A 14,371-nucleotide genomic window follows, 5' to 3' on the forward strand; every position below is an offset into this window, starting at 1 on the left:
AGGGCCATGACATCCAGGCCCTATGGCAGACCATCCTAGTCTTCTCGTAGTCAGCAGGCTACCTCCAACCTTTCAACTTCCAGGTCCTATGGATCTTCAAAGGTGTCAAAGACCAGAAAGGAAGCAAGTCCTTCATGGGAAAGAAGGGAGCTAAGGGGGTGGCCGAGGTAGTCGCTCCCGCTAGAAATGGCAATCCTCATCTCTAACCACCTGTGAGTGGATGCCTGTAGTATCTCTGGCAGAGGTGGCAGCATCATGGGGCAGATCCCTGGATGATCGAGGTGATTGCCATAGGGTATTGCATCCCGTTCATTCAATCTCTCCCTCCTCTGACTCGGTATCCAGTCCTGATAAGCCAAAGTCCGGACTATGATGCAGAAGGGTACTCTCCAAGAACTCGTGGACGGGTCTCCAGGCTTTTATAGATGAAGTTTTCTTGTGAAAAAGGCATCTGGATGCTGGAGATCAGTCATCGATCCCTCTCCCCTGAACAAGTTTGTTTAACAGACTCTGTTCAGGATGGAGATGGCAGACATGGTCATCCAGGCAGTTCCACCAAGGGACTTCATGTGCACACTGGATCTGGTATCTCAGGTTCATACAGGAGGACAAGATATACCAGTTCAAGGTTCTCTGTTTCGGTCTCGCGACAGCACCTCAGGTTTTTACCAGGGTGTTTGCCCTAGTGTCATCTTGGGTTCACAGGAACGGCATTCGTCTCTTCAGGTATCTCGACAACCGGTTGGTTCTAGCAGACTTAGAGATAACCCTTCTTCATCACCGAGACATGCTTCTAGAGTTTTGTCAGGATCTGGGAATCTTTATAAATCTCGCAAGTCATCACTGCTTCCTTCTCAGAGACTGGCATACCTCGGAATTATCATAGACACCGTCCAACAGAAAGTTTTCCCATCAGATGAAAGAGTACACAGGTTGAGACACGTGGCATCACATTCGTCAGACAGGAAGATCTATCGGCTCATCAATGGTTGCATCTCTTAGGTCACCTAACCTCTCTCCTCATCTAGTTTCTAACAGCACCTCAGGATGAGATCCCTGCAGTGGCAGCTGAAGTCTGTGTGGAACCAACTCTCAGATCTGCCGGACACATTGAGTTCCAATCACTCAGGGACAAGTTACGGACCTGCTTTGGTTGAGGGCAGACGAAAAGCTTTGCAGAGGTCAAGATCTTCCAATCCCTCCTCCAGACTTGATGTTCTATATAGATCCATCAAAAGAAGGATGGGGGCCCCACTTGCTGCATCACATGATCTCTGGCCTTTGGTCAGAGTCCGAAAGGTATCGGTATATAAACCCTCTAGAGATGAGAGCAGCATACCTAGCTCTTCACCAATTCCAACAGTTGCTGGCTGGTCACTCGTGGTGTTGATGAGCGACAACAGCACAGTAGTGGCTTTCATAAACAAACAAGGTGGTACCTTTTCACAGGCTCTATGACTTCATGCAGTAGAGATTCTCAGATGGTCAGAAGAACATTCGGTGTCCCTATCGGCTTGCTTCATTTTAGGTAAGAAGAATGCGCTCGCGGAAAATCTGAGCAGGGCATCAGCACATCCCTGGCATGCAATCACAACTTTTCCGTGTTGCAGGTATTACAAGCGGGCGGGTGGAAACGGTAAACAAGGTTCACAATTCACTATCTAAAAGATGTGACCCACAGGAGAATCGATACTGTTTACTATCGGTCCTGTGGTGGCTGCTTAACAAGTCGTTTAAAAGTATCTCGGGGTCCTTGTTGGACAAGTAGCAGATGGTTGAGAGCATTGGTTACCCGGGTTAAGTCAGGGATGAATGAGAGAATGCCTGGCATTTTCCTTTCTTCATCTCCCACTTTCTTGGGGTACAGTGCCATGGGTCCCTCTGCAAGCTGGCTTCAACCTCTGCAGGTAAGAATCACTTCGCTTGTTTAGCCTAGTATAGTCATAAATTTAATATACTTTACTGTCCACGTCCCCATTGCTTCCCGCGAGGTAGGCAATGGGAAACGTCTTTGTTTATTTCCTATTTATAAACTCGTAATGTACTTCCATAGATGTTCATATGATATCTCTCATGACAGCTGGATTGCTCAAGCCACTAACATACTCACTTTGTATTATTAGCGAGGTGTCAAGGTTTTCCCTAGGCCATGGTCATATACCATACTAGGTAAACCTGGGTCAATGTCCATGGCAGAATTAGGACTTTCACCTTCCAAAGAGTGAGTCATCCAAAGAAATAACGGAAGGATTGTTAATATGGGAAGAAATGACAAATTCGGAGATAATTTGCATTTTTCCCTAACTCATGCAAACCTGTAGTTATTTTTATAAATAACAGACCCATCTCTCTTTTGATGGGTATATGCTTCTTCGTCTTTGCCCCAATAGAGATTTCATTGATAATTCTATGAACGTTTCATACACCATAGCCACTCCCTTCTGAATTCATAGCTTTGCCAGACTCATCTGCTTTCCTGTCTAAATATTCTCTCCAGTCATTCCTGGCTTTTCTTTTGACTTCACCATCAATACTGGAATACTTAGTATGCTTTACCTTGTAATTTCCATTACTTCCTCGAAAACTTTCAACAATCAATTTCTGTCTGTCTATTTTTATAGTATCCCATGTATCATTTAATATCCATGGTTTTCTCCTTGTAACTGCATGTCCCAAATCTTCACTACCAGCTGACTGATATATGTTCTTAATATCACTCCATTCTTCATTAAATGTCAGCTATTCATCTCTTAAAGTCACTAAGACTGCAAATTGATTCCTACATTCAATTGCAAAGGTTTCCCTGTGATCATATTCTAGAAGCATAATTGTATCAAGCTTAGGTATTCTAAATACGTTTCTGTTTGGTGCTTTAAGTTTTAATTTCAGTGTGGCAATGATGAGCTTGTGATCACTACCAATATTTGCACCTCTATAACTTCTTACATTTGTAATTGCCACATGATGAAGTCCAAGTATATTTGTGAACGTCCTTGAGCGGAAAAACACCCATTGCATTCTCTATATCTTGATTATTCCTTGCAGCTTCAACATCGAGGTTGCTAATCATAATTTTCATATCTCTATCTCTGGGATCTCCTCTATTATACTCTGCAGTTCTTCATAGTATTCATCTTTCCTATCTTCAGGGGAATCGCATAGCAAACTATAAGGCTCATATTGCACTGCTATTATTTAAATTTTGGAAGTAATAATCATCTATTTACAGCTCTCCATTCTATTAATTCCTTTATTGTTCTTGGTATCATTATCATTCCTACCCCATCTGTTGCAACTCCATCTGTTCTTCCTGAGTAGATATATATATATATATATATATATATATATATATATATATATATATATATATATGCCTTGGTCTAAGATTTCTTTACCAATCCCCTTACAACGTCTTTCAGTTAGGGCCAAGATATCCAAACTATATTTCATAAATTCATTCTCCACTTGCTGTAACTTCCCAGTCTGATTCATGGTTCTAACATTCCAATTACAAATTTTGATTTTTTCTTTAGTATGTGTAAATCGGGAGATTCTTAGCACACTGCTACACCCGGGGGCCATTGTCCCATTTTCACTTTCCATAGAGGATTCATTGGTTAAATTCATCAAAGGATAGCCAGTTCCTTGTGATACGCAGTGCTTTTCTAACTAAGGCGTGTGACCCCTACCGTTCCATACTAATTCCAGTAAGATCATCCGCCAGGGATCAAGAGTAAAAGCTGAAAAGACATCTTGTCTATCGCCTTAAAACCAATCCATCACCCTTTTTATTTACAGATGGCAAATTTTTACTAGATTTTCAACAAAAATCAGGTCCTCAGCTGGTTCCTGTTCTAGTGGCTCATTTACTAGGCTAGAGTTTTGAAAGAATCAATGCATATACTTATCAGAGTCAAAGGTTATTAACCATGTCAGGGAATTGAAATGAAGATCAGAAGTATGTAAAAGATTACCTGTTTTTATTAGAATACTTGGGTAGTGAAAGAAAAAGTGAAAACCATCTGTAAAACCTCATAAAGGATTCCAGTAGCCTTTCCCAATTGTCCATTCCCTACCCTTATTCCGGAGGGATGGTACCAATATGATCAGTGTGGCTCAAGTGTAGGCCTATCCTGATTGACGGCACTGAGAGCATTACAAGAATGCAATCATTCCCACTAAAAGCCTTAGTGTTGGAAAGCCAGATAGAATGCCAGAGTTATATCTCCCAAATAGCAGCAATTCTTGAGAATCCATTGGCCAGTTTTAAGAGATAGCTCTGGCCAGGAGGCTTCGATTTGATTCGTAAAGCAATACCTCCCAGGTCCAAACATTACTAGGTAGTTTTCGATACAACCACTGCTGCAACTTTGAGCTTTGAAAAGGAACTCCCATTCCTGCTTCCTCAGAAATCAAGGCAGGGAAAAGAGGAAGAAAAGCTTGATAAGATATGACATAGTTGAAAAATTGGGAGTGATTGAAGAAATAAAGATAAATAGAAAATATTAAAAGACATATAGAGTCAAACTAAGGAAAAATTAACTCCCCAGTTCTAGAACCTTCTTGCTCCTCGCACGGTTTCAGCATGGGGGAAATTCATGGCAAAACTAAATTGCGTCATCGAATTCTTTTGTTAAGAGGGTCATTGATTTAAGAAGTGCCTATTGTTTTTTTATGGTTAAGGATAAAACTCCTCCTCCCATTTTCCTATTTTATTTATCGTTTAGACTATTTTTTATTGCTTTCACATAGTTAAGGAATTGCTTGTCTGAACAATACGGATAACGTTGGCAGTCATCTTATAGATATAAAGGAACGATTTCCCTGTGATATGTGTTATCAGGTGTGCAAGAGTTTGTCTTAAAGGTCCATCCTGAGATTTTATCAAATATGTTGAAAAGTTCTCTCTCTCTCTCTCTCTCTCTCTCTCTCTCTCTCTCTCTCTCTCTCTCTCTCTCTCTCTCTCTCTTTCACTTACATTCTATGTATTTTCGTGTTATGGATAACTAAGACTACAAACATCCAGAAATATATGCCTTCTCTTTGCCCCCTCTCTTTCTCCCTCTCTCTTACGGCTTTCCACAAAGAACGGAAGATTGCTCGCTGTGTCATACTTGTACCATTATGGCACCCAGGAAAAATGGTTATGCTTGTGTACAGTAGATTGCAAGAACAATATCGAGTTTTTTGTCAAGAAGTTTATAGTACATTCTTATAAAGAATATGCTCATGTTGTAAGTTTTTCTTTGTTAATTTCTATATGAAATAGCTGGGCGTTATTTTTCTTGAATGGAGTTTTAAGTCTGATTGTATTGAATTGTATTTTCTGGTTTCTTTTCGGTTTTCATTTTCAATCTATCCACATGAAATACAGCTGTATTAATTTACCTTTGATTTCAGTAACGGAAATTATCATTTTCAAATTCTTCAAGAATTCTTTGGTAGAGTTATAGATATTTCATAGATATATCCAAAAGTGCTAATAAATCTAGTTGAATGATGCTCTTGCATAACAGGACAGTAGAATCTAAAGAGTAAGATTATCTCTAATTGGGAAATTCGGAAGATCTTTGATTATTGATTAATGAAGATATCTTACATTTCTTTTTGTTTTCGGTAATTTAGGTAGAGAAGGAATTTTCAGACTTGCCTGTGTGTCAGATGACCGAATCTAAATCCAAAATGTGATAAAATCAAACTTTCAAATCCATTGTTTTGTGAAGCACTACTAAAGAGAGCGGTGCAATTTTAAGAAATCCTTTTAATTGGAAAGTAGTGATGCGCTCTCTGTTGCGTCATGGTTCGAAATTCTTCCATCTAGATTTGGTGCAAATACCCCGCTGAATGATTTCACAATGTGTGGTTCAACTTTCACGTTAATCAGTAACAATGTAGTTACGTTAGTTTTACCATTACTATTCTTACAGAAAGTAATGCCAGAAATTATTATCACAATTCATCATCATCATCATCATCATCATCTTCTCCTACGCTTATTGACGCAAAGGGCCTTTGTTAAATTTCGCCAGTCATATCTATCTTGAGCTCTTAATTGAATACTTCTCCATTCATCATCTCCTAATTCGCGCTTCATAGTCCTCAGCCATGTAGGCCTGGGTCTTCCAACTCTTCTAGTGCCTTGTGGAGCCCAACTGAACGTTTGATGAACTAATCTCTCTGAGGGAGTGAGAAGAACATGTTCAAACCATCTCCATATACCCCTCATCATGATCTCATCCACATTATGGCACTCGGGTAATCTCTCTTATAGTTTCATTTCTAATCCTGTCCTGCCATTCAACTTCCGCTATTCTTCTGAGGGCTTTATATAATCTCCGATGGGGTCACTCAACTATGATAAATTTATATCTATTCAAGATATTGGAGCAGTGAAGGTAATGCCAAAAGTTACTTCTAGAGTTGCCCATTAACACCTCTTTTCTCAACAGTAGAGGAATCATTTGATGGACTGACTATTATATTGTTGTTTTGTTTGAGACAAACTGTTTTAGAATCTTATAATCATGAGAACGTGTATGTAAGATTTTATGTTTTGTTGTTTTGATTTAACGGCCCAGCCATGATATTAGGTTTTATGTTGTGTGACTCTGCAGATGACCTTTCTGTTTAAAGGTGCATTGATGATAGTGTCATGTTAACATACTTTATTTCTACATTTTTTATTTTGCCATCATCATCATCCTTACCACACCCCCCCCCCCCTCTCTCTCTCTCTCTCTCTCTCTCTCTCTCTCTCTCTCTCTCTCTCTCTCTCTCTCAAATTTCAAAGTTGTGATTTACAAGTAATCGTAACAGCCCGAAAAAAAATCCTTGTTATACTATTTCAGACCATTGAATTTGAGACGAAAAAGAAAATATTAAACTAATAGAGCATAGAACATCGGAGAAGGCTACTTGGTACCATCGTACTCTGTGACCGAGCAAGGCAGAATAGAGAATTGCTTCGTCATTGTGTTGTCTCAAATAGTAAAAGAAAAAAGAAATAAAAAATGATCATCGCCTTTGCGTACCGTAAGCAACATTAACTCAGGGTCAAAATAAAATGGTTTCTATTTGCGTCATTCATATGAACTAGTTTATTTTTATAAAACTTTTAAAAAGCGTTACAGTCGGTAAGGGTCTTTAAAATATATTGTCGAGGTCAATACAGCCACAGCAGCGTGGTTGAGGTTTCTCTTCTGTTGGGAAAGGAAAATACTATACTACCTGTATAAGCTTGCCTTTGGAAAATAAAAATATTTGTGTTCCTATATTTCCTACAACATTTTAGATAGTTTTAGTGTTTCCATTTTGGCCGGATTAATATACAGTAGGTTAATAGACATTATTAGAAGTGTCGTGCAGTGCAGTACCTATTTCATATGAGAACTAAACCTATTTTCCTTTCGTTTATATGCGGTGGCGTTGATCTTAGATAGATATTTGCTATATACAGTAATCTAACAAAAAGAAACATACAAAAATAGGAGGGAATGGTATACTGTGGTGATAAGGACTGGAACTTCCTCAAAAGGTTTGATTTTGAAGAAAGCGTTTTCAAGAAGGCTACAGCTTTTGAAAATGGAAATGGGGAAGATTGAAAGAAGAGATTTGGGAAAACATTTCGGAATGGAAGTTAATGTAGATTAAAAGGATGACAAACGAGGGGGCAGGAGAGTCGGATGTTTGGTGTTATTCCTAATTCATCATCATCATCATCATCATCATCTCCTCCTACACCTATTGACGCAAAGGGCCTCAGTTAAATTTCGTCAGTTATTCCTAATTAGTAAAATATAAATACTGCTTGCGGAAAACATTTCCAAAACAAATAAATTTTTGAAAACTATTTAGCAATAGAACCAATAAAAGCAAATAAAGATTAATATGATTAATGTAAAATCAATGTTGAGAGAAATTTATGAAAACGAACGCTTAAATGATTTCTTCACAACAGCGATTTGTTGATAATAACGGTAGGGTAAATTGACAAATTAACTCATAGCACAAACAGAACGAAAGGAAAACTAAATGATGAATGTGGTTCATACGGAAAAAATATGAGACCCTCAACAGACGTTAAGCAGGAGTCGATGTTAATTACGTTGTATTAATGACAGTCCGTTGACCATATGCGGTGGAGTAAAAGGCAATGAAGGGTGTTCGTTTGTCGACAAAGTAATAGACACATAAGCCTGAAGCAAAACTAATGATTTTCATACAAAAAATTCTCTCTCTCTCTCTCTCTCTCTCTCTCTCTCTCTCTCTCTCTCTCTCTCTCTCTCTCTCTCTTCAGGATATATATATATATATATATATATATATATATATATATATATATATATATATATATATATATATATATATTATATTGAATATCAAGCAACAAATGGAAGCTGATTTTCAAATCATTCTTAAGCGATCACTGGATTTTTTTTTTCTTTTTTATAATAAATGCTTCATTGTTCAGGATTCGAATCTACTCTATGCCTCTCGGTCGAAGCAACACCAACTATAGACCTTTCATTGAGCTATCAAGACAGTTTGATATATATTTATATACAGTATATATATATACACACAGTATATACGGTAAATATATACGGTAAATATATATATATATATATATATATATATATATTTATATGTATATATATAAATATAATTATATATATATATATATATATATATATATATGTATGTACAGTATATATACGGTATATGTATATATATATACATATACATATATTTAAACTGTATATATATACATACATATATATATATATATATATATATATATATATACTGTGTATATATATATATATATATATATATATATATATATATATATACAGTATATACAGTATATAAATATGTGATATATATGCAAAGTATATATATATATATATATATATATATATATATATATATATATATATATATATATATATATATATATATATATATATATATATATATGCATATGTATATATATATATGCATATGTATGTATATATATATATATATATATATATATATATATATATATATATATATATATATATATACACACACACACACACACACACACACACATATATATATATATATATATATATATATATATATATATGTGTGTGTGTGTGTGTGTGTGTATGCAATTATGGTACTTTCTTGACATGGTACCTTACGTGTATAATTGATAGGTATCTATATGTTAGTGGTGTCTAAAAATCGAAGACAGCATCTCTCGATAAACTGAGTTCCAGTTAGTTTTCAGGATAGCAGGATGGCTTCATATACGTTATTTCGAGATTCTTCGTCAGGACTATATTGGTTGAATTATGGAATTACACTTCTATATAAAGGCTATGGTGGTAAAAAATTTGAGATCTTAAAAATATTTGAATGCTCTGAAATTAATTGAAAAGTATTGATGAATTGAAACTTTAAAATCCTTTGAAATGAATATTCAAAGATTGATTTTGAAATACATAAATGATTTTTCATAAGGCTTCACAGAATTTCATAACTGTTCTCACAAACCCCACCCACTCTTCGACCAAGATCACGGTTACAATCTTGCAGCGGGATTGTCGTCTGTTCTTTAAAACAGAATAGATAGCCAGGCTTACTTGCCCGTCAGAAAATCTAGATGCATCCGATTCCATTTGGAACGCCGCCTTTCCTTGTGACAAATTGTGATCTCGATGCTCCTGCATTTTCACTGCAATGGAAGTTTATGCAAGCTTATCCAAGCCATCCATGCCGTTTCTATTCTTTCTCTTATGAATTTCACGATCCCAATGTCGCAAAGGGGGTTTTAAATCTGGTCTCTCTTGTACAATGCAGTTTAAAATATGAATCTTACTCATTTCCTTAGAATATCTATAGACTTTAAAACTAAGTTGTTTCTCTATTCCAATTTCTCTGGACGTCATCGCAACAGCTTGTAATTTTGTGGCTCCAGCATTCTCCATGCAGTGAAACATTTTCTACACTTCCTTCCAGATTAGCCATCCATTTTCCCTTCTAAATATGGTATATGGGCGTGCTACTTTACATTTAAAATTTGCAGTTAATATTACAGCAACGTCTAAAAATCGAAGACAGTATCTGAGCTTTAGTTAGTTTTCAGGAAACGGAAAATCTACATTTACGCTTCGTATTATTTTTAGCTACCTTAGTTGGACTTAGAAATTACACTTCTATATAAAGACTACAGAGTTGAAAATCTTCAAAACATGGATTGACTCCAAATATTGCATGGAGAAACGTAAAAACAGTTTCCCAGGTTCCTGAAACTATATGGATTTAAGTTTGTCCACAGAGATGCTATCTTAAATTCTTACATGCTACTACCATATATCTATGAATTGTGTGCGTATATATATATATATATATATATATATATATATATATATATATATGTATGTATATATATTTATGTATATATATATATATATATATATATATATATATATATATATGCACTGTTATGTATAGCCTATTAGAATAGTGCCAACATATCCCTGCGTGTCGTAAGAGGCGACTAAAAGGGACGGCACGAGGGGACTGGGAATCCCCTTTCCTGTATTTTCTTTTTATTTCCTGAGAGATGTTAAAGGAGATAAGCTGGGGAGAGAGTGACTGCTTCCCTCACTTTAGTTTTGGGGTGTTTGAATGTGCGTGGAGGTAGTACGCTAGAGAGTAAAAGATGTGAGGTTGGAAGTATGTTTTGGAATAGAAGGATGGATATATTGGTTTTGTGTGATACTAAGATAAAAGGGAAGGGGGAAGTGACGTTTGATGAAGTGTCCAGGATTGAAAGGGAAAGAGAGAGAGAGAGAGGGTGTGGCTTTATTGTTGGGTAAATGGATGGCAGATAAAGTAGTGGAATGGAAGGAGATATCATCTATGTTAATGTTGGTAAGGGTTGTGATGCTTTTGTTAGTGCATATGCCAGGTTGTGAGAAAAGTGAAGAGCTGAATGAATTCTGGATTGAATCAACTAGGTGTGCAGAAGAACTGGGTAGAAGGATTTATGTAGATGTGGTGGGTGACTTAAATGCCTGAGTGGGTGCTGGAGAGGTAGAAGGTGTCATTGGGAAGTATGGTGTACCAGGTGAAAATGAGAGTTGTGAGAGACTGGTAGAGATATGTGTTGAAGAAGCTGGTGATAAGTTGCAGTTTTTTTTCAAAAAGAAAGATAATAACAAGTATACACGGGTAAGAGTTGCAAATGGAAGATTGGTAGACAGGGTATTAATGGATTATGTGCTGATAACAAGAAGAATGTTTGGAAGACTCAAAGATGTACACATATTTAAGGGTAGGGCTAATGGTATGTCTGATAATTTTTTGGTTGAAGGAAAACTAGTTGTTGCCATAGAATGAGATAATAGAGTGAGGGGATGTGAAAGGGAGATAGTGAAGGTTGAAAAATTGAAAATTCTAAAGGTAAAAATTGAATATTAAGAAAGTTTGGAAGTGGCATATGTCAGGGCGAAGGTGAGAGAAACGTATCTAGAGGATGAGTGGGAGTTAATAAAAGAAAATTTTGTTGGGATTGCAAGTGATGTGTGTGGCAAGAGGATTGTTGGAGGCAGCATGAAGAAGGGTAGGGAATGGTGGAATGAAGAAGGGAAGATGAAGGTGGAGAAGGAAAAGAGGGCATTTGAAGAATGGCTGCAGAATAATAGTGTAGAGAAGTATGAAAGATATAGAGAGAAAAATATGGAAGTAAAACATAACGTAGCTAAGGCAAAGAGGGCAGCTGACTGGAGGTGGGGTCAGGGATTGGGTCTTTCGTAGGAAGAGAATAAGAAGTAGTTTTGGAAAGAAGTGAAGAGAGTAAGGAAGGGGGGATCGAGAATTGAAGAGAGAGTGAAAGATGAAAATGGAAGGTTCTTTAAAGGAGAGGAGGCCAAGAAAAGGTGGGCTGCATATTTTGAAAGATTGCTGAATGTTGAGGATGATAGGGAGGCAGATATGATTGCTGTTGTAGGTGTTAAGGTGTCAGTAATGGAGATGAGAATGTGATAGAGAGATTACAAGAGAGGAAGTGAAGAGAACACTAGATGAAACAAGAGTAAGAAAAACCCCTGGTATGGATGATGTGAGGGCAGAGATGTCAAAGAAAGATGGTGTGACTGTACTTGAATGGTTGGTGAGATTGTTTGATATATGTTTTATGTTGTCAATGGTACCAGTGGACTGGGTGTGTGTGTGTATTGTTACGCAATGCAGAGGTAAGGGAGATGTGCATCATTGTTGTAATCCAATGGGTATTAGTTTTTTTAGTGGGGTTAGAAAAGTGTATAGTAGAGTGCTACTTTATAGGATTTAGGATAAAACAAAGGATGCAATCCTAGAAGTACAGGGTGGTTTTAGAAGAGGTAGGGAATGTATGAATCATATTTTTAGAGGTTTAGAGGTAGGATGATATGCACGAAATATTTAGCAAAAAGAAAAGAAGTGTTTGTTGTGTTTATGGATTTAGAGAAAGCTTATGATAGAGTTGATAGGGAGGCAATGCGATAAGGTTATATGGTATTAGTAGAAGGGTGTTGCAAGAGGTGAAGAGTTTCTACACAGGCAGTAAAGCGTATGTTATGTTAGGAAATGAGTGAGTGGTTTTCAGTAAGAGTGGATCTGAGACAGGGATATGTGATATCACAATGCTGTTGATGGAGCTGTGAGAGAGGTTAATGCTTGAGTGCCTGGTCGAGGATTGAAACTGATAGACGAGAGTAGTCATGAGTGGTAGGTAAATCAGTTGTTGTTTTGTGGAAGATACTGCATTAGTTACAGACTCAAAGGAGAAACTTGGTCAATTAGTGACAGAGGTTGGAAGGGTATGCTAGATAAGGAAATTGAGAGTTAATGTGGGTAAGAGTATAGTTATGAGAAGCGCAAGAAGGGAGGGTGGTGCTAGGTTGAATAACATGTTGAATGGAGAGTTACTTGAGGAAGTAGATCAGTTTAAGTACTTGGTGTCTATTGTTGCTGGAAATGGTGTAGTGGAAGCAGATGTATGTCAGAGAGGGAATGCAGAATGTAAAGTGCTGGGGGCAGTGAAGGTAATGGTAAAGAATAGAGGGTTAGGAGTGAATGTGTACAATGTTCTGTATGAGAAAGCCATTGTACCAACTGTGATGTATGGATCGTAGTCGATGGGATTGAAACTGATGTAGAGATAGAAATTGAATGTGTTCAAAATGAAGTGTCTGAGGAGTGTGGCTGGTGTATCTCAATTAGATAGGGTTAGGAACAAAGTAGAGAAGGTGAGAATGGGTATAAAACATAATTCAGCAGCTAGAGTGGATATAATTGTGTTGAGGTTGTTTGGCCATGTAGAGAGAATGAAAAATGGCGGTCTGCTGAAGACGGTGATGGATGAAAGAGTTGATGGGAGAAATACAAGAGGAAGGGCAAGGTTTGGTTGGATGGATGGAATGAAGAAAGCTGTAGATGATAGGAGGATAGATGTGAAGGAGGAAAAAGAGCATGTTAGAAATAGTAATAAAAGGTGAGCTATTGTGACACAGTTCCAGTAGGCCCTGCTGCTTCCTCTGGTCGCGTTGGTGACTACTGAGGTAGCAGCAGTAAGGGATTCAACATATGAAGCTTCATTTGTGAAGATATGAAAAGGAGGCTGTGGCAGCCTAGCAGTACCAACCAAACTCAGCTGAATCCTTTGTCAGACTGGGAGGAGCAAAGAGGGAACAACCCCATTTTGTTCTTTTTCTATGATGGCTGTCCACCAGAATTGGGGGAAGGGGAAGTAGATAGATAGATAGATAGTTGTCGTCGTCATAGAAGTTGTCGTCGTCATAGAAGTTGTCGTCGTCAGAGTCATTGGTGTCTTCAGTGTCGTCGTCGTAACCGTTGTCATTGTTGAAGTCGTTATCATCGAAATCTTTGGCGTCAAAGTAGTCATCATTAAAGTTGTTAATGTTGTGGAAGTCATTGTCATCAAAGTTGTGGTAGTTGAAGTCATTGACGTGCTTGACGAAGTCGTGAAAGTTGTCGTCGTCATCGAAGTCGTCGTCGTCGAAGTCGTTGTTGTAGAAGTCATCGTTGTTGAAGTCGAACTTGTTGTCATTGTCGTTATCGTTATCTCCATTGTTGTTGCTGTCGTCAAAATCGTCAAAATCTTTAGAGTCATTGATGACGATGGCAATGATGACAGCGACGATGACTATGAGAGTGGAAATGTAAGACTGAAAATGAATATGAGTAAAACTAAGATAATGTTCTAAATCTTTTCTAATGCTCTAAGTTTCTTATGCATAAGTTATTACAGGTAGGACCATTTGATTAAATACAGTGAACCCTCGTTTATCGCGGTAGATAGGTTCCAGACGCG

At 37.4% G+C, this 14,371-nt stretch overlaps 2 protein-coding genes across 2 annotated transcripts in view; both read left to right on the forward strand.

Annotated features, from left to right (window-relative positions):
- LOC137652414 (uncharacterized) overlaps nucleotides 1-14,371 on the forward strand; it is a 605,768-nt gene that overhangs the window by 30,411 nt on the left and 560,986 nt on the right. The gene's annotated exons all lie outside the window — the stretch shown is intronic.
- Nucleotides 13,221-13,535, forward strand: LOC137616363 (uncharacterized). The gene has a single exon (XM_068346073.1). The coding sequence runs from the start codon at nucleotides 13,221-13,223 to the stop codon at nucleotides 13,533-13,535; it is 315 nt and encodes a 104-aa protein (XP_068202174.1).

The sequence above is a fragment of the Palaemon carinicauda genome, chromosome 1 (genome assembly GCF_036898095.1).
Source record: "Palaemon carinicauda isolate YSFRI2023 chromosome 1, ASM3689809v2, whole genome shotgun sequence".
Taxonomy (NCBI): Eukaryota; Metazoa; Arthropoda; class Malacostraca; order Decapoda; family Palaemonidae; genus Palaemon; species Palaemon carinicauda.

Coding starts and splice junctions, on each gene's coding strand:
- LOC137616363 (XM_068346073.1), top strand. CDS start 13,221: ATGAAGTGTCTGAGGAGTGTGGCTGGTGTATCTCAATTAGATAGGGTT.